This window comes from Xiphias gladius, chromosome 21 (genome assembly GCF_016859285.1).
Source record: "Xiphias gladius isolate SHS-SW01 ecotype Sanya breed wild chromosome 21, ASM1685928v1, whole genome shotgun sequence".
Taxonomy (NCBI): Eukaryota; Metazoa; Chordata; class Actinopteri; order Istiophoriformes; family Xiphiidae; genus Xiphias; species Xiphias gladius.
This window is the reverse complement of record NC_053420.1, coordinates 18,157,853-18,184,036: the sequence shown is the minus strand read 5'-3', so window position 1 is coordinate 18,184,036 and position 26,184 is coordinate 18,157,853. Positions and strand designations below refer to the sequence as shown.

At 40.7% G+C, this 26,184-nt stretch overlaps 1 protein-coding gene across 3 annotated transcripts; it reads left to right on the top strand.

Moving 5' to 3' along the window:
- Positions 1-688: 688 nt before the first annotated feature.
- On the top strand, positions 689-24,783 carry LOC120783178 (FYVE, RhoGEF and PH domain-containing protein 5-like). 3 transcript variants are annotated; one of them, XM_040115962.1, is made up of 21 exons: positions 689-856; positions 1,940-4,547; positions 10,598-10,751; positions 11,332-11,390; positions 11,493-11,523; positions 12,070-12,221; positions 12,412-12,568; positions 14,792-14,879; positions 14,992-15,042; positions 15,522-15,580; positions 16,600-16,671; positions 16,917-16,985; positions 18,539-18,622; positions 19,692-19,771; positions 19,998-20,094; positions 20,278-20,415; positions 20,564-20,666; positions 21,504-21,640; positions 21,759-21,884; positions 22,060-22,214; positions 22,673-24,783. In XM_040115962.1, exons 1-21 carry the CDS (start codon positions 847-849, stop codon positions 22,707-22,709), a joined length of 4,467 nt encoding a protein of 1,488 aa, XP_039971896.1. In that variant the 5' UTR covers positions 689-846; the 3' UTR covers positions 22,710-24,783. The 3 variants fall into 3 exon arrangements, with proteins under 3 accessions (XP_039971896.1, XP_039971897.1, XP_039971895.1); XM_040115963.1 differs by having other exon boundaries at positions 14,789-14,879; positions 21,759-21,857; XM_040115961.1 differs by having other exon boundaries at positions 14,789-14,879.
- Positions 24,784-26,184: the final 1,401 nt, after the last annotated feature.

The following is a 26,184-nucleotide window of genomic DNA, read 5'->3' as shown; positions in this document are numbered from 1 at the left end:
TATCCTATTTGCTAAAAACCGCAGTAATAAATGTTGGTAATCCATCCATAAATGCTCATGGGATTCTCACTTTCTAATGGGGCATCAGTTGTGCAAATATAAATGTTAACAAGTTATTAATAAGGGATATTTAGTCCAGCTATCTGCATTTATAAATTTTGTTAGTCAAACTCTATTTATTAAAGATCAATTAAGACATTTGGCTAGAACCTATAAACCTTCTATAAAGAGTTCCCTTTTTAAACGTGGCATCGTTATTTCTATTATTTTCTATTTTGGAAAGTTGTTGTTTTTACGTGTAGCGTGGCGTATGAGCAAGAAAACTTCTTACTGACACGTTTTATTATAAGTCTGCGGTAATGTTTGTACTGTGTCCGTAGCTAGAGCTTTAACTCACTTCACCAGGTCACATCCTGCAGCTTTAGCATTTACCTTCTTGCTCCAAGGTTTATCAAAAAATGCCAACCAGCCTTTAAATGCACCTGCACGGGCTGATGGGAACACCTTCAACACCGGGCTGAGCTGCTGCTGCTGCCGCTGCTGCTGTAAGGGGGGATCCTGTGGTGTGGTGTAATGGGGAGCGGACGGAGCTTCTTTGCATTTGGTTTCCAGTCGCGTCCTGCGCGCTGCTCGACGCACAGACGATCAGCTGAGCAGCGTTTCGCTCTCAGAGGAAGACAGACGGAGCTGTGTTCACGGTCTCTCCCTCTCTGTGTTCGGACAGTTGGACAGAGTTTGGTGCGGGCTCCGTTTTTCACTTTTTTCACTTTTTTTTTTTTTTTTTGTAATTCTGTGTATCGCAGCTTCTTTTGTGACCGAGATGTTGGAGGTGGTCGCTTCGCCAAAATGAACATAGGTGAGGTGATTATTTTGAAGGGACGTGGGTGGTTTTAAAGGCCTATTTATCACGTTGTATGCGATACTTAATAGACATCATTTCGAGCACGTGCATCGAGCTGGGCAGAGAGAGACTGAGAGACAAAATAGAGTTTTTAGTTTTTATATCCTCTCATAATTTACTTTCTTCTTCTCGTACATTCCTATCAATAGATTGTGAATCCAGCGGTAGCAACAGGATGTGAAGCAAGTGTCCTTAACACAATTTTTATTGATGTCAGAGGGCAGTGTAGTAGTTGTTGACTTTAAACCATACTGACAGAATAAAGAGAATTCAGTGTGACTTGAACTGACCACTTGAGCTGATTTTGCGTGTAAAAACTCGAGGAAACATTTTGAGCCCTCAGCCAACCGTGCAGTTGCTACACAAAGTATGTCTTTTCTAGTTTTGCTGGGTAGAAACTCACCTCTCTGCCAAAATCTTGACTGCATTGTTATGAGAGTAATTTGCTGAGGTCATGCTTGACCGCTCCATTTCAAGTCCTTCCCGGGAAAATGATCATATTTTATGAATGTGTTGAATTTAGTACACATGAAATACATAAGTTGTTTTTTTGTCGTTACCCTTTGCTGCATTAACAGTATTACACTAAAAGCAGTAAAGGCAGCCTGAGAGGGGTTTCTCTCACTTGAATCACAGGAAGTGAGTCAGGGAAATCCCTTAGATTTTTTTGTATGCTTTCTCAAAGGGTATAAAAGCCTAAGTTTTTCATTTAAGCCCCTTATTCTGTCCTTTAAGGGCCAAATTTTAAAAGCTTTTAAAAGTAAACTATAAGTAGAGCTTCCAGCAGACTTATGTTGACTGTCTAGTAGGTTGCCTATTATTTCTTCTGAAGAAAATTATCAGCTTGAAATATTTAAATGTGACGATTACAAATACAATTACAATTTTATTACAGACAGAAGATAGAAGATAGATAGAAGATATTACAGCAGGTAGAATCTTTGAGCAGTTTTAGGTCACAGGGACACAATACAAATGACCTTTAAGCTATTTTAAAGCACATAATCTTACAGTTTCCTTTTCCTGTTGTTCTTTCAGACTGCACCAAGCCTTCTGTTGCTCCAAAGCCAAGATTTGTTTGTCACACCAGTCTGAAGCTGTCCTCCCCTCTCATGTCTGCAGCCAGGGGTCCCAAACCTTCTATTGCTCCCAAACCTAAAGTCACACCAGAGCTTAATGGCAACCAGGGAGGATTCAGTAATGGCATTTTACTAACTTCAGATGGCGAGGTTGATGAAGAGCACGAGACGGAGAATGGTCTAAACAAAGGGATTACATCAGAGGAACAATTTAACCCCTACGTCCTAAATTCACTACAAAAAGATATAAAGAATGTGTCACAGGGGACGACGGCGGACCGAGTGGTGACAGAAGAGGAAAAGGAAGAGGTAGAAGTCATGATTCAGAAGATGGATGAGGACTGGAGATTAACTGACAGTGCTCTAACAGAGGAAGTGGACTCCATGGAAACACTGTGGGTCAGTGATGCTGGACTCACAGCTGACTCGGAGGAGGCAGTGGAGATGATTGACACGGACATGACAGAGGACATGGACACTGAAGGTTGTGATGCAGGCGAGGCGCTGGCTGACACAGATGGCCTCTCAGTGGGTGATATTTCTGTCGATAGCATTGATGAGGAGGCAGGCTGCTCCTCTGCTGAAAATGAAGACATGAAGGAGAGGCAGGAAAAGCTCCAAATCAAGGATACCGGTGACTGTACAGCAGATGATTTAACTGAGTCTCTCACAGATGAACCTGATATCCTCATCAGTGAAAACATGAAGGACACTGATAAACAACAAGTTTATCTATCAGAGGAGAAAGAGGAAGATTCTGTTTCTGATTGTGGCATCACTTGCAACATCCTGAAGTTGAAGTTTGGCCATAAAATGAAAGAAAATTGTGAAAACCTACAGAAAATTAGTTTTTTTGACTTTATGCCTGAAGACCAGAAAAGGTTCTGTGATACAACTAAGAGACATGTTGCCTTAGAGGGTGATCCAATCCATGAGCCTTATTATGTCTCTTCAGAGGACATTATTAACAGAGAGATGATGCCAAAAAATAACTTAGCTCGTGGACTGTCAGATAGTCCACGAACACCACAGAAGCTCTCATCTGCAAACAGCAGTGGAATATCAGCTCTGAACTGTGAGGAAACAGCAGAAAATGGACAAATAGGGTGCATTTCTTCTGAGCGTTACGTGGAGATTAGTAACAGTGATGAGTACAGCTGCAACAATAGTGATGGGAACAAGGTAAGAACAAGTCAGAAAGGGACATCTTTTAAAACTGAGGAGCACAAAGCTCATACAGGGGAGGCCTTGTTGAATCATTTGGACTGCCAACCGAGGTTCAGGCTGGTGTCCATCTCAGTGCCAACGGACACTGACACCTCGCTGACCTCTTCTCTCTCAGAAAGCCAGCTGCTTTCCCCAAACGATTCAGATGTCTTTAGAGACGAGGACGACCTGGATGGTCACATAGTGCCGTTTCTGGACGACACCACTGATACGGAGCAGGACATCAGCGATGAGCATGTTTATGAGGAGCCAGGGCACATTTTGGAGGGTGAAAATGTTTTTCCATTTGACAGGAAGGCCACGGGGATGCAATCCCGCACACTGTCCTACCGCATTAATAACAACGTGGCTGAGATGGGAGTGCAGTTTGTTCAGAGGCCCTACATGAGTGGATTTGGACAACCTGCACTGAGCAGCAGCCCCATGTTAAACTCAACGCGGCACAAGAGCTACTCCAAACCCCACTATTTGTCCTTGCACCCCCGCTCAATCTCCATGGAGGGACAAGACATGCCACTGTGTGTCTACAGAGACACAGAAGAATCTCAGAGACAGAGAGGTGCCATTTGTTCATCCGGAAGCTTCTCCAGGTGCTCACCTTTGTCATCCAGTGGCCTGTCCACTCCAACATCTGTAGTGGATATCCCTCCTCCGTTTGATCTGGCCTACATCACCAAGAGGCCTATCACAAAGAGTTCCCCCTCACTTCTCATCGAGGGAGACTCGTCGGAGAAAAACAGGAAAAAGAAATCCTCCATTAAGCGCTTCCTGATGCTTAAGTTTAGGCGGAAAACAGAGAGCAAGTCTGTGGTGGATGTCAACCCTTCCTCCTTAAAGTCCTCAGCTGAGTCCAGCCACCACCTGCCCAACAGACTGCTGGATTTAGATAGACACAGCTTAAGTACCTCTCCACAGCTCAACTCACGCTTGGCTAGTAAACCTCAAGTTTCACCTGAGTCCAACTCCACCTTCTTGTTCTACAAGGAAAGCAAAAGAAAAGAGAGCTCTGTGGCCTTCCTCAATCGCAGCGTTGTCCGAGTGGAGTCCTTTGAGGACCGCTCCCGTGTGCCTTTCATACCTCTTCCCCTGACCAAGCCTCGCTCAATCTCCTTCCCCAATGCAGGTACCTCCGACTATGAGAATGTTCCTGCCATCAGCTCGGACTATGAGAACCTCCAGGTCCCACAGCGGAGGCCTGTTCGACAGGGACCCTTCACGGACTTCTTTGACCGTCCCAGTCGAGTGCTGTCGTCTGCCAATGACACGGACGGTTATGTGGAAATGAGCAGCCTCCCTGGGTTCAAGAGCAAAACTCAGTCACCTGAGGAGGAAGCAGAAAGGTATGTAAACAAGACTAAGAGTCTACAACTAACGTAGGAGCAGGGGTGCTTTGAGCTAAATGCCAAAATCACCATGTAAATATTCTCTCAATAACAATGCTAACATGCTGTTACGCACGTATAATGTTTACCATGGCCACTATGTTAGCTTAGCATGTTAGCATGCTAATATTATCTAATTAACGCTAAACACAAAGTACAGCTGAGGTATCTGATAATAAAACAAAGTACTGGAAAAAATCAAACTTTTGACCTGATGATGGTGCTAGAAAAAATATTGATGTATCACCAAAGTCAGAAAGATTAATCATCTGGGGACCATGAATGCCTGTCCCCAATATCATGAGAATCCGCTCCACAGTTGTTGAGATATTTCAGTCTGGAACATATTGGTGGACGGCCTGACCAACAGACAGACCATCCATAAAACCTGTGTCTGTGTGCAAGTGTGTTCGTGTAGACTGATGTTGCTGGACATAATGTTGGTGATACTTACCACCTTTTACACCAAACACTGGTCTTTTTCATTACTGCTCGGCTACTGTGTGTGTTTAACAATGCCGCTGGGGAGGAAGATTTATAACTATTTATTACGTTGAGTCCCCCGATGCTGGAATCACAGCCTACATGGATGTGGGGATCAGAGGAAGGAGACAGGAAAGTGCAGTACAGTAGCTGCCCTTTTTCATTGCAGTGAGATATACTAAACCACAGATGGGATGTGTCGATGGGCTGTTGTGGCTTGTTAGGTGGTAGAGGGGGAAAACACTGGCAATGGTGGTGGTCTCTTCAGATTTAAGTTAAAACAGTTTGGTTTCATTCATAAATCATCTGTTTAGGTGCAGAAACAGCCTCTTGTGTCAATGTTGTAAGTAGATTTTCTCATTTCCATGCTGTTATTTGTTGGTATGATCAGTCATGCTGTGCTGACATAAACCCATCCCCCCTGCATTCCTGCTGGCTGTGCCCATATCGTATAGGCCGCTCAGGATGATTAATAGTCAGAGCATTTTGGAGTCATTGCTCTTCTCTAGCCAGTCAGGAACAAGTGGCTGAGATATAATCTTAGTATGTTCTGTACTCAGCAGTTGTTCACTGCAGTGCTTCCCTTTCATCGTGCTCACCATTTTGGTGTGTTTGTAGGCTCTACAGTGGATATAAAAAGTCATACATTACTGCTAAAATGTGAGGATTTTTGTGACGTAAAACCAACATATATATTATTTCCGAACTTTTTCCACCTTTAATATGACCTATAACCTATAAAATTCAAGTGAGAAACAAACTGAAACCATTTAGGAAAAAAAATTAAAATATAAAAAATTCACTATAACCTGATTGCATTAGTGTGCACACCCTCTAATAACTGGGGATATGGTTGTGTTCAGAAATCAACAATCAAATTCAAACTCATGTTAAATAGTTGTTAGTAAACACCTACCATCAGTTAAAGTGACTCTGATTAACCCTAGATAAAGCTCAGCTGTTCCTGTAGGATTTTCCTGACAACTTCTCAGTGGCATCCTACAGCAAAAGCCACCGTCCACAAGAGCCTCCAAAGCATGAACAGGATCTCATTGTTGAAAGGTATCGATCAGGGGAGGGGTACAGAAGAATTTCCAAGGGATTAGGTATACCATGGAGCACAGTGAAGACAATCTTTAACAAGTGGAGAAAATATGACACAACAGTGACATTACCAAGAACAGGACGTCCCTCCAAAGCTGGTGAAAAGACAAGGAGAAAACTCGATATGGAGGCTGCCAAGAGGCCTACGGCAACTTTAAAGGAGCTGCAGGAATTTCTGGCGAGTACTGGTTGCTCCCTACATGTGACAACAATCTCCTGTATTCTTCATATGTCGGGGTTTTGGGGTAGGGTGGCAAGATGGAAGTCTTTTCTCATGAAATAAAATATCCAAGCACAGCTACATTTTGAAAGAAAAAAAAAAACATCATGTCTCCCAAAACAATGTGGAAAAATGTGTTGTGGTCTGATGAGACCAAGGTTGGACTTTTTAGCCATAATGCCGAATGGTATGTTTCGTGAAAAAACAACATAGCACATCACCAGAAAAACACCATACCCGCAGTGAAGTATGGTGGGGGCAGCATCATGCTTTGGGGCTGCTTTTCTTCAGATGGCACTGGGGCTTTAATCAAGGTGGAGGGAGTCATGAATAATTTGAAATCCTAGTTGATTTTTGGTGCACAATCTTCAGGTGTTTGCTAGAGGGCTGAAGATGAAAATGAATTTTAACTTTCAGCACGACAACAACCCAAAACATAAATCTAATTCAATAAAGGAATGGTTTCACCAAGAGAAGACTTAAGTTTTGGAATGGCCAAGCCAGAGCCCAGATCTGAATCCAACTGAAAGTCTGTGGGGTGACCTCAAGAGGGCTGTGCGCCCTTGCAAATTGACGAATCTGGAACGTTTTTGCAAGGAAGAGTGGGCAAATATTGCCAAGTCAAGATAAGCCAAGCTGTAAAACTCCTGCCCAAAAAGATTCAGTGGTGTAATAAAATCAAGAGGTGCTTAAACATTTAATTTTGTTTACATCACAAAAACCTGTCATTTTAACAGGGGTGTGACGACTTTTTATATCCACTGTAAAATACTAATTTAGCTGAAATGGGTCATAAAATTGGTTTGAAACAAAAATGTTAGCTTTTGTGTTCAAGTATTAATATAGCTATAGAGCATATTAATAGATACAAGTAAATGTATAGTCTTCATTCTGTCCCCTACTCTGCTCTGCTGCTGCCTCCACCCTGTGGTTGTCAGTCACAACAGCATGATGATTAAGTCCCCTATTATCCATCTTTTATCACAAATGAGTGACTTTTCACATGTGATTTGATTGTTGGTTTTTACACATAAATTTCATTGTCATGCTTTTCATTCTGTGAAGTTGGAAAAGTATGTGATTTTTTTTTTTTTTTTTTTTTTTTTTTTTCATTTAGCTCATGAAGTGTAAAATGATACTTCAGTGGTACTATCATACAGTGTAATATATGTGTAGGTAAATATCAGCCTGCATAGACTTACTGGCTTCACAATGAGCATAACTGTGCTGCCAGTATTCAGATGATAAGTCTGGACATTTATAGTGTTTAAAGGGTTTTTATTGTGGATGTACCTTCAAAGCATTATAAAAGGAATGTGTGTCAGCTATGACTTTAAGAATATTCTATATTGACAAAAGTGTGTTGGGACTGTGAGCTCACTGCCACTTGCTGCCCCAGCTGAATTACTGCTTTTATTACAAATGGATAAGCTAAAAGTTAAAATTAGGTGCCTTCTTGAAGAATGTTTCACCTTTGTTTAAGTAATTTATCTTGCACTTCATTCCTATTAAGTGCCATGGTTTAGTCATTATTGTACTGTGTATTTTGTACCAGTCTTCCTATACTACTGTTCATGCAAATTAGAGCAGGTAAGACTTCAAAGTTTGGTGAAACGTTGGTGATGCCTCATTTAACACAATGTTTTTATCACTTTTATGTCATTGCTTTTCCATCACAAAATACACAGCTGCAAAAGTTTAATGCCTGTGTCTTAAGAGCCTGAGCTTTCTATGCTAATACTAAACAAAAGAAAGCAAAAGGATTATAATTGTCTGCTCCCGGTGAATACAGCAACTGTAATCGCAGCAAAGCAATATCCTGATGGACAGCATTGCCAGTGGTTGAATATATTTTAGATTTGCAAAAGCCTGAAGGGCCTACTATTAGGAGATAGTTAGGAGATCATTGGCATCTTTGAGCCCTCAGTGCTATCACTGGGACGAATAGGCTTACGAAGGAACCTGGGGCAAAAAGAAAATGAATATATATATTTTTTTATCTCCTTCTGTAATTTATCTCCAAAGATCTTGCCTTGAGCCTTCATACAACATGGCAGGACTGTGAGGTATGACAAAGGCAGTTTCCGTGGGAGTGGTGTAGAAACTGCATGTACTTTGTGGTTTCAAGCTTCTCATCCAAAGTTTGATCCAGTGAGCAGTAATGGGCCATGCAGCTCTAATGTGTGCAATGCAGAGATCTGAACTGCTCACATATGTCGTTCATATGTAGACAATTTGCATCTCAGTGGGGTTAAATCCATTGGTGATGTGAGTGAAACATGGCAGGAACACTGGCAAGGCAATTGGTCACATAGAGGACTACTACATCACTACTGTAACATAAGGATGCGTTTTTATTTGCATTGCTTACACTCCCCACTGAGCTGCATCCATTAGCATATTCATTTGGGCTTCCTGCAGAAGAGAATCCCGTAGCATAAAATACCAACATGCATCCCTGGTTGGGTACAGTTGTCACTGCAGGCCATTCAGGATCATTTTATTGGTTTCTGTAGACCTGCAATGTTTTATCTCTTCACATTTGCTTCTAACACTGAATACAGTATGTTAATTATAGTGATATTTCAATGTAGAGGACCATAAAGATGGCTTGGATAGTTAAATGAATTTCATTTGATTTATTTTCACATGAATGAAGGCAGTTCATATAATAGAATCAATGCGTCAAATGTGTGGTAAAAACCGAAATGCTACATCGCAGACTAGAGCAGTGGTTCCTAACATGGGAGTCGAGAGCCTCTAAGGGGTCCCAAGATAAATCTTAGGGGTTATACAATGAATAAAGGAAAAAGAAAGAGGAACATATACAGTATTTCTCTTACACAAAATTTGGTTGATTCATTTTTTCTGACTTTTCTCTAAGGATACCTTTTGTCTTGTGAAATATTGGATACTGTCACATCTCCGGGGACACTAAAAAACACTAAAGGAATAATTTGAGATTTTAGGAAATATGCTTGTAAGCTTTCTGATGGAGAGTCAGATGAGAAGATTGATACCACTCATGTCCGCTGCTTAACTGCGCTTAGCATAAAGACTGTCACAGAGGGAAACTAACCAGCTGCTGGCTGTAGCTTCATATTAATAGACAGACACGAGATTGGGATTGATATTCTCATCTAACACTTGGTAAGAAAGTTTATATTTACTCATTTGTCAGAGGCTTTTATCCAAAGCGACTTACAAGTGAGGGACAACACTAAAGCTTCAGTAAAGTGCTAGTTAGGCATGTTAGGGTGTTAGAGGTGTTAGAAGAGGAGCTGTTCTCAGAAGAGATGAGTCTTAAAGAGTTACTTGAAGATAGAGAGGGACACCCCTGCTCTAATGACATTTGGTAGCTCGTTCCATCATCGTGAGACCACAAACAAGAATAGTCTGGACTGTGACTGTCTTGTATGCAGGGGTGGCAATGCCAGACGACCTTCCTCGGAGGAACGCATTGGCCGAGTCAGAGCATAACCCTGTATGACTGAGTTCAAATAGACGGGTGCAGATCCAGAAGTCACTCTGTAGGCAAGCATTAGTGACTTGAATTTGATTTGGATGGCCATGGGTAGCCATTGGAGATCAATGAGCAGTGGAGTGACAAGTGCCCCTTTAAGGCTGATCGAAAACGAGATGCACCACCGAGATGCTGGACCATCTGTAAAGGTTTCACTGTGCGTGAAGGGCACTGCAGTAGTCAAGGCGAGAGATAACCACGGCCTCTATCAAGATGTCAAACTCTTTCTTTAAAATTAAACAATTTTAGATGGCAAAAATAAAAAAATAACTTGTGATTAGGGGGCACGGGTAGGTATTTGTATTGTATTGTAATCTATATAGTATTGTATTGTGGGTATTAGAAGATTAACACACTCCAGTGTGACGTTAGTTGTCAGGAGACAGTGTTGAATTGTACCAAAAGATAAATGACTCTTCCACATTATCGATGTTTTCTGAAATATTACTCAGGCAGCTTATGAAACATTGTTTGTTGCTTGACCATCAGCAATTATAATTCTTACTGTTTACTTACTGTATTAGTAATGTCACTTTTTTTTCAAACTGACTGAAAAGTGAGAATATGTAAGAGCTGTCACAGTGCAATATCATTTATATTTGTGTGTCTACAATTTGTATGCATACTGAATGTAACCTATGTTTTACTGATTTGAACCACCCTTCTTTCTCCCCACAGTGCCTATACAGAAGCCTACAATGTGTGCTCGGTCGCTGTTGGCCCACAGAGTAGTTCAGTGGGTGATGTCAGGGGAGAGACAGCGGGTGAGGATGACCAGGGGCGCACATCTGAGGAGGAAGAAGGAGGTGCAGACTGCAATTATGACAGACAGGTTAGTTCTGGCAAATGTGAGTTGATGGTGTGTAGAGATGGAAAAAAGTATTTTTATGTAGAAACAATGTGACCTGTGTTATATTTTTGTATTAAAAATTTTAATATCCTGTATGGAATTTAACCTTAAAATTTTATCGTTATTTTTATCACTGAGTGGTTACTTGAGAATGTCTCAGCCTGTTAGTCATTTGTCCATATTTTCTACTGTTTTCACCAAGGTCCTGTGTTACCCATGATCCTTTAAAAAGTAATTTAATCATCATTTTGAAATAGGAGGTACCACCTTTTTAAAAATGCTAGATAGAAAAAGAAGACATATTTGAAGCGCAGAAGACAACTAAATTAAACAAAGGGAACTGTTTTCCACCTTGGGCAACAGCTAAAATTGCCCTCAAAAGCCAGGATTTTAATTTGGGTTAATGGAGGTTAATGGGCTCCTACAAGGCTGTCCTCATTATTTAGAATTTTAATTGCCACGTAGAGACGATGTGGAGAGGAGAGCCAGCTATATTTGTTGAACTAGTGCCAAAATGCTTTAGCTCTCCCTAACCCCGGGTAAATAATATGATTGTTTACAGCCTGATGGCCGATCCAGAGCCTTTTACATCGCAAAAGAACTTGTGGATACAGAGATATTGTAAGTTACATGTGCACTCATTTCCCTTATCAAACATCTCTGTCTATCTGTTAATACTGACCAGGTTCTTATTAAACTGTGTACAAATTTCTCTCTCCACAGGCATTTGAAAGCTCTCAAGCTTCTCCAGGAAGTGAGTGTATTCTTATTAAAGTTACTAATGCAATGTATGTGTCCAGATATTCTCTATGGGAGGGAATTAGCATTTCTACATTAGACTACAGTGCTGTTAGAATTTTTAGCAAATGCTGTTGATGTTGTGTGTCTGTTGATTTTTTTTTTTTTTAACCATGTCCACAGTCACACCTAAAAGCTGAACGGTACAAACACTTGCTTGTTTGCTTCTGAGCAGCTCCAGTGGAGCAGTTTGGGCTTTTGTGCCTTGCTCAAGGGAACCTCAGCTTTGGTAATGACGAAGGAACAAGTGCTGCTCTTTCACTTCCCTACCGAGAGTTACTCCTCTGGTGTGGGGAATAAACTAGGGGCTGCAGCTCCAGTCAGCTCCAAGAGAGGATGAGATTCCTTGATATGATAGCTCACGTACTCCCTGCTGTCAGATGTTATCTTGTTATACTATTGTAGAGGGAGGGAAGAAAATGCAGACTTCAGTGAATATGTAAGTTTAGTAAGATTTTAAGCATAAACGATAAAAAATTAACCTCTCCGTCTTGTGCACCAGGACTTTCGGGACTTGGTGGGTGCAGCCGTTGGGGACGAGGGGGAACCTGTGTTGAAAGAAGAGAGGCTTCGAGAGATTCTCAACGAGCTGCCGGATGTTTATACCCTGCACAGCAGAATCCTCACTGAGCTGGAGAATCGAATCCGACACTGGTGAGACGCGTACACAGTTGCTGAATAAGGAACAGTGGCACACATCCATGCACACATATGCTATAACTAAAAGGAACTCCCTTCCCCGCTCGTCCCTCATTTTCCATGGCTCCACAGAGTGCACACATTAAAATATTAAATATAACTGGAGGACCTGTGCTTCATCCTCTTAACGTGTTTTTCCACTCAGGGAGGAGAGCCAGAGGATCGCAGACATCTTCCTGTCCAGAAAAGCAGAGTTCTTGGTTTTTACCACTTACATCGGCCACTATGACCGAAGTATGAGCCTGCTGGAGGACAGCTGCCGGACCTCACCTGCCTTTGCAGCAACTGTTCACCAGTTTGAGGTCAGGCCTACAGTGCTTCTCTAACTCTAAATACAAAACCTGCAATGCAAAATTCAAATTTAAAATCAAAATTATACACACACACATCTCACAATATGAACAGATCTTCCTGAGAATGAGATGCCCTCTGATGTGCTCATGAAAAAAGCACACAACTATTTTTATTTACTACAAAGTCACAGTGTACTGTATGTACAGTACAAAACAAAACACAGATTGGTACATGAAGTATTTTGTCCACATCATATGCTTTTCGTCTTCCTCCTCCTCACCTGTTCCCTCCTCTTCCCCCCTTTGCAATGTTGCGACGGATTTTGAAGAAAATTCAATTTTGGAATCATAGCCTGCAAGAAAACTGAAATGAAAAGATTAATACTGGGAACATTTGGAATAATTAAAATAGTTTAATAGAAAACTAGTTGAGGATGTGAAAAATTGCTGGGGTTTTATAATTAAAAATAACAGTGAAACTCTGGTGCCAACCTTATATATTTGATCTTTATCTGGAGTGTTTCTTATCTCTGCACATTATCTGTTATCTGCAGAGTTCAGTGTGTGTTTGTGCTTGTATGTTATGTGCAGTGACAAAGATGAAGTGCATGTTTTGCAGTGGCAGAGATGGTGATGGCAAAGTGTGTGGTACTGGCCTGTTTTTTTGGTTTTTTTTGGTGTGTGTGTATGTGTGTGAGAGAGAAGAGACTTAAAGCAAGAGATCCAAACCTTAAAAGGTTCAAGCAAAAGGCAGACAGCTAAGTGAATAAAAGTAGTAATTTAATTTAAAGGAACAACTACACTGTGCTAAAAGACACAGTCAAGACACTCAAAGGAAATATATAAACCTTATGTATTATAGGTTAGGAAGAAATATATTTGACATGAGACACTCGGAACAACAATTAAACACTGAAAAGTTTTTAACAACAGGGGAGTCTTAATATTAATGTACGTTTCATTTCCCAACAGCTTTTTTGGGCACTAAAGTGAGGAATTATAATTAGCCTAAATTAAATGAACAGTGTTTTTCAAACCATTCAGCCAGAGACGACGCTACAGAAGATATTAAGTTGATAGATTTAAAGAATAAAACATTTAAAAATAAGGATATTATAATATGATGTGCTTAAAAGTGCAACAGGGAGATTGCAGCATCTGTTCAGTATCCACAGTTTTATTTACAATCAGAAATATTGTCCAGCCAGCTACTACGTACAGAGCCTGGTAGAGATCAGTGGTAAAATTGGTGCCGCAGACTATTATGCCCTTCTGTAATAATCTAGCTGGATTGCAGAAGGAAATACAGGGGAAATATATGCATGCATCTTATTTATGGACAAAGGAGTTTTCAGTGTTTCCCCTCCATTTTATAGACCACTGGGGAAAGGAGTTGGCAGAAAGTCCTTGCAGAGCTGGGCAGTTTTCTCTGTCTGATTTAAGAGCACCAGTGTTTAAAGGTCCTTAGATTCTCCTAAGCTCTCCCTGTGTTAATGTCAGTGGAGCTGCATCATTACATTTAGAGTTTGTAGCCGTGCTAGCAGCATGGCTCTATGGCTGACAATGTCAGTGGCCTGGTCAGTCCACCACTTTGGTCCAAACTGAAATATCTCAACAATTATTAGATGGATTGCCATGAAATTAATTGTCCCCAGAGGATGAATCCAGATGACTTTGTTCATCTCTTGACTTTTCCTCTGTCGCCACCATGAGGTTGACCAATGTGGTTTGGGGTGAAATGTCTCGACTGAAGTACTGGGTGGATTATCATAGAATGTGGTCCAGATGTTCATGTCCCCTCCTCAGGATGAACTGTAATCACTTTGGTGGAAACCCTCAAATTTACATACAGCGCCACCAGCAGGTGTCAAGGTGACTGTGTAAACAGATTTATGTCCCCACAACAGGAGTAATACAAGCCCACACACATTCTGCAAGGCACTGTGCTGGCCAGCAGTCTGTGTTATTGGCCCTCGTTTACACTTAAAATACGAATATGACGGGTGGTTGTGCTCAAAGGTCCAGTGTTGTTGTATTATCCGCTCCTCAGTACAACTCTCCAACTTGTCGAAGTTTTTTACACACTCAGGGAAAACCCTTGACTGTTTTAATTAATCTGACATGTGGAGCAGCCAAAGTTCATGTGAATATCTACAGTAAATGTGGCCCTAATGAACAGCAGTGATGCGAATAAAATGCTGAATTTGTATTTGTTTTATTTTATCTCAGCAGCGGAGTCCAGGCGGGGAAAAGGTTTCGCTCAAACATCAGCTCCTCCAGGTCATAGTGCGTGTTGCTCAGTACCGCATGCTCCTCACCGGTGAGTCAAGTGTAAAGGACAGGATTTAGTTAAATATGGTCTTTCCCGAATAAACATATATTTCACTTATAGTGGTATCATTCTTGACTCTTAATTAATTTCACTCCTACAGATTACCTGAACAACCTCTCCCCTGATTCCAAAGAATATGAAGACACCCAAGGTACCGTAAACAAACAGCAGAGTGGAAAGAGGCTGCTCACTCTGCTCTCTGTTACTCACAGGAGAGCCTTACTGGGCTCTGTTTGTCGCTGTGCGTTTGCAGGAAATTTATTTTTGCTCATTTGGCATGGAGAGACGGCCATGAGGGAGCCAATTTAGATGTCTCTTTCTGTGGTGGTAACCTACCAGGAAGCTATTTCAGCTCCCTTCTGTGTGAAGACTGTAATGTCTAATCCATGAGAAGTCAAGTTGCAGCAACACTATCTCTTACTGTATCTTTGATAAGAGAGCCACCCCAGTCCAGACTTGTAGTCACATCCAGACTCTTGACTCATTTTGACTTTTATGTTAGGCGACATTCCTCACAGACACAAGGAATAAAGAAACATCTCATCAGTTATGAATTTTCATTATGAAAATGTTCTCTTTTTAACATGTAGCATTTTTACTGATCTCTCTGTCTGTGTTTGTCTTATTCAGCTGCTGTGGCGATAGTGTCTGACATTGCAGATCAAGTGAATGACAGTTTAAAACATGGGGTAAGTGTCATGTGTAGGCATATGTATCTCTTGAACAACAACAACAACAACAAAAATTTGTATCCAGAATTACATATCTTATACTGAACACATAATAAAAATCAATAATGTAAAATCTACTCAGCCTTGTATTTCCAACAGTCCAAGTAGTTTCTTGCATTTGGAAAACTCTAATTCTGTACATTTATGAAAACTGGACCCCTTATAACTTTAAGATCCTCCTTGCTTAGTCATCCACCTAAAGTTTAAGTCCTAAACAGATAATTCAAGAAGGAACTTTAACTGTTTCCTGAACTGTGATGTAAATGTAGCGTCACAGTTCACATTTGACGAAATGTCGGAGCATTTTCACCCCGACAAATTATCAAAAATTAAATTACTAAAACCTTTTTCCTATTTCTGATTTTGGAGTATAAATATAAATCATACTCTTTACTAAAGGTTGAATCTGCTTTCAGGAAACCAACACCGGTACAAAGAGAGAGAAGCCATGTATCACACTACTAAGGCATAGGGCAGTGGTTCCCAGCCTCTCTGGCTTGTGCCCCCTTCAAACAAAATGGAGTCTACTTGACACTCATACATTTAAAGCACACTGACATTCTTTATCCATATCAGAGGTAGTCAAAAAGGGTTATTGGATGCAGTACAATGAAATTTGGTGCAGACAGTCATGATCCCCAGAGGATGAATTCTAATGACGTTGGTGATCTCCCGACTTGTTTTTTTATTTTATTTGTTTTTTTGGTGGCTACTAGAACAATAGTTATAGTTAGAGTTATATGACAAACGATGACAGTTCTGATTAGTCTAGCTTGTTGTAAAGAGAACAATACATGACATGCCTGCTTGATCCAGGTGATTAACTATATCTAAAAACAAAGGGAGTCATGAAAATAGCCAAGCAGAAGAAAATGGGTTTGGTTTACAGGAAAATGACTGCTAATGCTCTTCAATTGTTTCTGTTATTTCGGCATCTAATTTTCCCTCCCTGTCTTTCTGTTCTTTTCTCTCTTCAGGAGAATTTGCTGCGTCTGGTCAACATAGAGTACAGTGTTCATGGCCAGCGAGACCTGCTGCAACCTGGCAGGGTACGACTCTGATAACAGCATTGTTTCTGTCTGAAGCTTGCCAGCCCGCCCTGTCTGCCCTGCACCACCCCTGTGTTGCCCTTTAGACAGTCATTCAGCCGGGAATCCCCAGCTGGCCTGGACTAAAACAACATTAATTATTGCAGACGTCCTGAATGTGTCATGATCAGAGAACTTGTCAACTCTTCAGTTTGATTTAATCCTGTGTATATGATTTTTTTTTTGTGTTTGTTTTATTTAATCAGGTTTTTGTTAAGGAGGGCACCCTGATGAAGGTCAGCAGGAAGAGTCGACAGCCCCGGCATCTGTTTCTGGTAAATGCTGTTTCCTGTTTGTAGTATATTAGTTAATAGATACCTATTAGGTTAATCTTTTATGTTTTTATGTCCAGACTGAGCTATTAAGAGCAGGGTTTCCTGACAGGATGTTTCTGAATGCTGACTTCCGGAGCCAGTTCTTTACTGACAGCACAGGGAAGGCCTACACGAGCTCCTTATGAACTGAAGAATCCATGTGCACCTGTGAACATCAATGGCTTTAATTCTGTCAGCTAAATATTAGTCTAATGTGTCTTCAGCACCTTTGGATATATACAGTGCTTTGAGCTCACTAAGATTATGTCCAAGTCAACAGGAGGCAGACGGATGTAGATGGTAGGGGAGACACATCTAAATAAAGCTGTAATAAAGTGTAAACTACGTAACAATATAATTCAGGTCATGCTTCACCACTTCTCACGGCCAGGTCGACACCACATAATCTATTTCATGAAAGAGACAGTTTAAAAAGATTAAATTAAAGCAACAGACTACACTAAACATTCACTTTGTAAAATCATAACATAGATATAGTTCTAAAACATTGTTATCAAGAGAGATTCTAAAATTAACCACTATTGCAAATTATCCATAGAGCATCATCAAAGTGCACGGCTTTTCCCTCCTGTGGCGTTTTTGAAATTGGCGATCTGGGCTCGACACGGAAAAAGCTCATAAATGTCTCTTCTGGAGGAATGTTGGTAATCATCGCTGCATAACTTTCATCCTTCCAGTTTATCCACCCAGATGCTGATCACTTGTGTTCAGCCATTAATGTTGGAGACAGCATAATAAAACAAGCCCGCAGGAGCTGGCAGTCTCCTAAAGTAGGTACTAAAACACACAGGGACAGTGTGTAAAATGATCCACCGGAAAACTAATACAGGGGTTAATGATCCAATTTGATATCTATTTACTAAAGTATCTCATTTAATGTATGATTAAAAAAATCGAAGCTAGGGGTTTTAAGTGTGTTGATCCCCTCCAGACATGTTTTAAGACATAAACAAATAGTCTGCTTGGAATAATAAAAAAGGATAACTACTGAACATAAGCTGTCTCCTCCCTCACTGAAAAGTTTGTTCTCAGTGTATGTGCACTGGAGGCTTCAAGTTTCCACGTCACACTTGTGTAAGTTGCCTGCTGGACCACGATCGGCTCCCTAACTTGTTAGGGAAACTAGGTCTTGCTCGTACGTACACGTGTTTTACCCAGATCTAAGGTGAGCAGAGAGAAACTTTTCCCCTACAGCAGGTCAAAGGGATAAAAGCTGGTAGAGGTACAGCACATTGTGATTATGTTTACTGTAGACCTGTAACTATGCAACATCCTATTGAAAATAAGAGACAAAACACACACTCTTTGGTGTGCAGTCTCAACTTCTCGGTGAACTCATAGAAGTATTGTATTAGCTTAGAGTGCCACCTGCTGGAGGATCTGGGCAAGCTGATTTATTTTATCCTTAAAATATATCCACACATCTGCATTTGCAAAAGACCGGAATGTTCCTCAGATGTACTATGAATTATGAATGTTATTTCTGTTGTCAGATGAACGACGTGTTGCTCTACACCTACCCTCAGCAGGACGGGAAGTACAGGCTGAAGAACACTCTGCCACTCGCAGGGTTAAAGGTCAGAGTCTTTCATGAAGTCACCGTATGTTGCAATCTCTCTGATTTCTAACTGTGGTTTCCCCTCCGAATTCCTCAGGAGTTGATATGTATTTAAAGTGTTTTCCAACACAAACGTTCGGTAACACTTTATAATACAGCCCATATTTTAGATTTTTGTGAATATTGGGTACCTACAGAGTACATTACTGGGTAACAACAATTTAGTTTGGGATAAATGGTCCTAACAGTCTATTTCTTACTTTGTAATTAAAGAGTAAAAAGAAGAGAATAGTCAACACTTGATATTACGGCCCGCATACCTTATTCTTACTGTGCCAAGGAGGGTATGCCTTCTCCCGTGATTGTTGTTTGTTGGTTTGTTTGTCAGCAGGGTCAAACAAAAACTACTGAACTGATTTGTATCGAACTTGGTGGACGGACTGGGTCAAGGGCCAGGGAAGAACAAAATAAATTTTGGGGCAGATCCGGATCATTTTCTATTAATTTGGATTTTTTTCTCTGAAGTGTGGTGTATGTTGTTTGACATTGGCCTTGGCAGAGGTCTGTGCTCTCTGAGTGCCCTTCTAGTTACTAGGTTAGCTATGTTTGATGCACCCACATGTTGCATTATTACACATTATTGCTTGACTTGTGATTGTACCTTGCCTGCTGACAGCACAACTATAAAATTTGAGCTCTCCCCTTTTTTTATTGTGTTTTCTCTTAAACACCTCAATAATATTTGCTAATAAGTAAAACTTCAGTTACACAGTAAGAACCAGGTATACAGGCCGTAATGTAATTTGTGGCTGTTCTTGCCTTTTAAATATTTAATTAGACAGTAAGAACCAGGTTGTTAACACAATCTTTGTGGGCTGTATTATAAAAAAGCAATGTATTATAAAGTGTTACCAAAGTATAAAATTATATTTTTTATTAAAGATTTATCTGTTTGTGATTAACAGAAAATGTGAGAATAGAAAAAATATGCCATTCCCCAATTGTCAGACAGGAAAAATTTTGCCCTCTGTCTCTCTCTTTTTTTTTCTGATTTTTGATATGTGATATTCAACTGACTGACTACCCAGGTTGGTAAACCCCTCGTCGAAAATGTCCAAAATGCACTGAAGATCGAAGGGAGAGACATATCCATCACTTTGTCTGCAAGGTGGGTCACACCGTACTATGTCCTGTTTAAATGATGGATAATAAATAATAATGGCAATGATGAGAAATGTCCACATCCTCTCAGAAGGTTAAAACATTTTAAACCTAAAACTGGGTAAAATGTTTTCTTGAGCCGATGTTGCATATTTGGTGTTAATGACTTCTGCAAAAACTGTAAAATCAACTCTGTAATGATAGTGTATTGAGTTTATTTGTATGTTTTGCAGTTCCTTCATCGAAAGAGAGGACTGGTTTTACACTCTAAGTCGCACTGTAACTGAACACACTAAGGGATCTGTAGCATCCAACAGCTGCTCAGGAGAGGTGAGTTATCTCTGCCTTTTTTTATTCATCTATTATGTCATTACTTAATAACATTTTCTTCAGTCATGCTTATCCTCACCAACCGATATGAGACTGATGTTACACCTTATGGCCTTCAATCTCCTCAGTATGATAAAGTACTGAGTGTGTGTGTGTGTGCGTGCGTGTGTGTGTGTGTTCCAGGCCAGAGATCGTCTGCATCTGTCTCTAGGAGAGAAAGCTCCCACACTCGTTCCAGTCTCACAAGTGATGATGTGTATGAACTGCACCTCAGATTTCAGCCTCACTCTTCGTAGACACCACTGCCATGGCTGCGGGAGAGTGAGTCACACGCGAATAAAAGACAGCGCTCTGTGATACTTTAATATCTCACAGACAGATAACAGTGCCTTTGACCAGAGTGCTGGGTGTGCTGTATGTGCTTGATGTTTTCATTGTGCCTTTGGTGCCTGTATGTTGTTAAATACAGATTGTTTGTCGGAGCTGCTCCAGGAACAGATATCCACTGAAATACATGAAAGACCGCATGGCCAAAGTGTGTGATCGCTGTTACAACGAGCTAAAGAAGAGAGGTGGGGAAACTCTGCTCTCATCAATCAATTTGTCTGTCAGTCTGCCTATTTGCCAACAAATTTTAGTGTTGCTATTCTTCTTATAACCAGCAGAGGCAATATCGTCAACCCTGACTAGTTATCTACATCACTAATGGTTATCAGTAGGAGACCCAGCGTCAGGCGAAGTTAAATACAGGAGGAGTGCCCTACCTACAATGGACTGAAACCAGATAGAGCTGGTATAGGTTTATTTTACAAGAAGGATATTCAGAAAACACAGGTAGAAAGTCATGTGCCACTATTACTTAGTGCACATCAAATAGTGCACTGTGGTGCTAATTGCACCACACTGTAGTTATCTGAGATACTGTAGGTCACGGCAAACTTTGTGTAGGATGAGGATAGTGTAAAATGTATGAAACGTGCCTAGACAAAAATATACATAGTTGAGTTCAGTGTGTCACATCATGGTGAGTGTGATTATGCTCCAATTTGTCTAAAACGGTACATGTAACTTATAAAAACAGCAAAACTGGAGCTCAGGTCCATTAGAAAAGAACAAGTTTTCTTTTATTTTACTTAAAAAAATGTGATTATGTCCACATTTTTGGAAAAAGTCACCAAACTGAAATAGTTCTTGAGTTCCTCTTGTTGTATATTACTGTATAGTTTCCACTGTTACTCATGCATATCCTCACAATCATTAACACAGATGAATATAGCCTCTGGTGCAGTATACTTAAGACATTAAGTTTGCACAGTTCACCTGCCATGTTCCAGAGTCTGTCAGTGGTGGTGCTGCACTTTTCTACCTGTCCTCTGCTCTTGTTGAAAGGAAGTTCTGTGTCTCTGCAGGGGGAGATGTGTCTTCACCGCCCTGTAAAAGTAGCCCTCGTCCAAACCGCTCCAGCCGTCCTCTCTCTGCTGTGTTCCAAAACATTCATCCTCCCAACATTTGGAGACATCGGAAAGGCACCGTCTCCTTTAATCAGGTACACCTTTCTCTCTTTGAAGAGGAGCCATGTTCACAGCACAGTGCAGTTTAATGAATAATGATGTGAATGACAGACGTGCCATATTTTAGTAAGGAGCTTTGCCACTGTTGTGCAGGTGACAGTATCAGAGGAAGGCTCCATTAGTGGCAGTCTACAGTGCAGCAAGAAGAGCAAGAGGAACTGGAAGAGACTGTGGTTCCTCCTAAAAGACAAGGTGCTTTACACCTACCGAGCTCAAGAGGTGAGGGGAAACATGCACTCCCCTTTAACCTGAACAGCACACTCAAACACACTTTACACATCAGCTTGAGCTTTAGATGTAGTCACCAGTTAACCAAAAATGCCTAAAAGCCCACAGTTACATCAGTATGCCTTATAATCCACCTTTTTTTTCCTGATGAATTTTCTCTCTGCAGGAGAAAGTAGCATCAGAGAGTTTGCCTCTGTTGGGTTTCACAGTGAAGCTGCCTGACCAGCAGGAGGGAGAGGAGGAGGCTAACGTCTTCCAGCTTTACCACAAAAACACTTTGTATTACACCTTCAAGGCTGAGGACAACTACACAGCCCAGAGGTGAGAAGCATGCTTACCTGGTAGCCTATGGTAACATGTTTAGACACTGACAATTTAAAGATATTAGTTGAAAACACTGTGCTGATGTAACATCCTATTGAAAAAGCTGGTGCTCTCTGGGAAAAAGATAAGAAAAATAGTCATGTTTATAACTTTCACATTACTCAGTGGATTCCAATGGGTTTGTGGGAACAAGACTGGATAGTTTTCCCTGACCCACAGATGACCAATTAATCTTTCATGAGCATCGCCGAAAACATGAGCATTGCCAAATTTGGATTTTCATCATTTTCTCTAAATGTGTGGACTGAGTTTACAGAAACAGAAGTTAGTTAGACTTACTCCTCTTGGACAAAATATAGTATTTTTTAAAATTCAAGAGGAAGCTATAAAATTTGCTCAGTTAATACTGTTCATGCTTTTTCTTTTTCCTAATTTAAAATCTTCTCCTCATACAGGTGGGCAAATGCCATGGAGGAAGCCACAGTTTTATAGGACCAGCTACTCTGGCAGGCTACTGAAAATAGAAGTCTGCTGCCTTTCTTCTGATACAAATTCCTGTCCCTAAAAAAATCACCCAATGTGAAACCAAAAAGGGCAGATGGGGAATAAAAAAACAGTATTTGATTATGTCTGCAAGCTGTAACTTGCCTGGCTGGACTGAAGAAAAGAAGACATTTTGTTCTTTGAGAGGGGACACGATCACCTACTTTGTCACCCTGCCCGCTGTTACAGCAGGTGTGATGCTGAGAGCCGCGAGAGGCTGTGGCCCAGATACCCGCCAGCGTGGAGCATTACATTGAAGTGGCCTGTATTTCCCCCGGCAGCTGATAAGTGGCTGTCCTCCAAATCAATGGGAAGATTGTGGATTTTTGGAAAAGAAATATATATTCTCCGATTTTAACTTTTCTTCGACATATCCAATATTTTAAGACAACATAAACAAATCATTTCAATAACATACGCAGTCATTTTACTGTCGTTTTCAGGGAGGAGCAAAAAATAACAAAAAAATTCAACCTCACACAGAGATGCCCAAATCTGGAATGGCCTGATTTTCAGTTGAAAAAATTATTAGTTATGCCTTTGTTTCAACATATGTTCTTCCACTGGATTAAATGCATCTCCATGACTAATACTTTGAAGCACAGGCTGAATCACAGAATGAGTCATTTTATATGTAAAGAACTGTAGCTTTTCCATGTACTGTATTGTTGGAGATGGTCCTGCCAGTGAATACATAGATTCTATGCTTTTTTGCACTGATATAAAGAGGAATGAACCTGAAAAAGGGATCAAAAAAGCTTCAGCTACTGTACTTTACTTACTTAATTTACTTAACATACTTTTTTATTGGGAAAATGTGGAGAAGTTAGTCTTTATTGTTTTAAATGCCTATAACAATTGTAATGTAAATTCATATTTGTGCACAGATTTGTTGCCCTGGACTGAACCATGACTCACTGATTTCACTGATCTACGTAATCAGTGTTTCAGACTTTGTACTGTACTTGATGATTTATTAAATTTATTTCTAACACTGTTATTTTAAAATCAAGTAAAAGAGGATGTAATGATGGAAGCAGTCTGTGTCTGTGGCTTCTCTCTATCCTCCTCATGTCCTCTAGATGGCAGGCAGACTAAACATTAAAGTACAGGAGGCTGTTTTGACTTCCTGTCACTGTGTCCTTGCTGATGGAGCTCAAGATATATGTTAAAAACAGGAACATTTCCCACTGTGCTGCCAAACTTTTTGCACTCCACTTGTAGCACCCCCTGTATGAGCATATCCCGCCTTTGCTGGCATGTAATCCGTGTGTGGCCTGTTCTGACGAAACACCAAGCTGATGAGGGTTTCAGATCACACTCCTGAGCTGCTCGGGACGACATCGGGGACTGAGTGTTACACAGACCCGTGTGCTGTGCGGCCAAAGAAAGGCCAGGCCTGCTCTGCTGTTCGTCTCCCCCTGAGGTTTCCTGACCCAGAATAGTATATGGCAGAAAGTTTGCTTTCTGGGGCTCCTGAAAAGTTGCAGACACCTCGTCCTATATAGAGGACAGATCATTCATCTCTCTCTTCTCCCTCTCTAGCCCCAGTTCTGTTTTCTCCCTCCCTTTATTGCCTTCATCAAATATCTTAGTCGTGTTTTCTTTGCCTTTGCTGCTGTTGGTTAAGACACAATACACATGTTCCTTAGAAACAACAGCATTTTTTCGTCCCACACTTCCTGTACCTGTTCCTTCTCACTGTATCCTTCCACTGGAATAACTTCATTTTATTGGCTATGGTCCAGTGTTGAGTGAAAAATGTGCTTGTTTTGTCTTTATATAACACTAAAACAGAGAAATCTCGAGAAGAAATCATGAATATAAAAGTATAGTCTGTCAATTACAGTTATATGTAAAACAGAGCTCTATCGTGTTTGTATTTTTACCATACTTAGGTTTGTGATTTTTCTGGTTTCACCAAAGCAGCAAGAAACAGAAAATTGTTGACTTGTGATAGCTGAAGAGTAACTGGGACTAAAACTGGCATGTCCAATCTCGCTTTTAAAGATTGTCTGTGTGCTAATTAATTAAAAAAAACAAGCAATGAAAGCTTGCTGTGGGATTGATGGTTGAGAGAGAGGCTTTTTTTTTTCTTTTTTCTTTTTTACAGTGGGGCAATAACAGTCTCATAATCCAATCTTACTTTCATATTGCTGCAGGCAGGGGCAATGCAGAGAGAAGCAAATAATCAATCATACACACACAGCCTAGTCAATAAGGTCGGATGCTCTGTTATATGTGCTCAGCCTCAGGAATCATTAACAACTGATGCCAAAAAATGTGAAATATTTCCTGAGCTGAACTTCCTCATCAATAGCTTTTTTTTTTTTTTTTTTCCCCTCAATGCTCTGATAGCAGAGCTGTGTGAACTCAGCTGTTTTTAATGACAAACTCACAGTGACAAACTCTCTGGCCATTTTTTGTTTTAGTACAAGAGGGCAATGCAGTGTTTGCGTTGATGTCACGAGTTACAACAGCAAGGCTTCTCATCTTTTGTAGTGTTGTGTGGGCAGCAGGTCCTCAGGGGAAAGGGAAAGATTTTATTACATAATAGCTAGAGATTTAAATAAAAAGACTAAGAAATAAGAGACGGGAAAATAGCCGTGTCCACTTGACATTGGCTTGACAGTTCTGGGTTTGCACCATGTCTCGTGTTTCTCGGCAGTCCTCAGACATGGGGAAGAGAAAAAATGATGCAGAGAGGCTGGAAGAATAGAGGGACGCACTCTTATGTCCCACTTTGCAAACTCTTTGCAGCCTACACTGCCAAGTCAAAGTTGCACCTATTCCACCTCCCCTAAAGCTTTAAATAGCCCACTCTCCCTCAACAGGACAAACAGAGAAAAGCACACAGCCTTCAGAGTACTCTGCACCTCCCACTGAACATTTATTATCCCTGTTGCCTAAACGTGGAGTCTGCATCGTGCTTTCCATTCTTCTGTGACCATTCTGTCATCCACAACTATCTGCAGAGAAAGAAGTATAAACACATGTCAGCAGGGCTGGCAGCTGTCACTGAGGGAGCAAAAATCTGGTGGTTTTGAGTAATATGAGCATTTGCTTTCCTGCCAAATGTTAGATGAGAACATTGATACCACTCATGCATCTGTACGGCAAACATGTCGCTGGAGCCAGCAGCGAGTTGGCTTATCTTAGCATAAAGACTAAAGGCAGGGAGAAACAGCTAGCTTGACTCTTTTCAAATGTAACAAAATTCAAAACAAGTACCTCTAAGGTCACTAATCAACACTACATACCTTGTTTATGTAATTCATCCAAAAATTTAAAAGTAAGAATGATTTTATTTTTAACGGGTTTATGTGCTGAGCTACTGTATTTTTTTTTTTGGGCGTTGGCACACAACCCCCCCCTCAAAAAAAAAGAAAGTAACCGTGGTTTTTACACTTTGGTTTTTCCATCC

What these genes read in the sequence shown, in the direction of transcription:
- LOC120783178 (XM_040115961.1), top strand. An exon ending in CCTGAGGAGGAAGCAGAAAG is followed by an intron (nt 4,548 to 10,597) that starts GTATGTAAACAA and finishes TTCTCCCCACAG; the next exon opens with TGCCTATACAGAAGCCTACA. An exon ending in AGAATATGAAGACACCCAAG is followed by an intron (nt 15,043 to 15,521) that starts GTACCGTAAACA and finishes TGTCTTATTCAG; the next exon opens with CTGCTGTGGCGATAGTGTCT.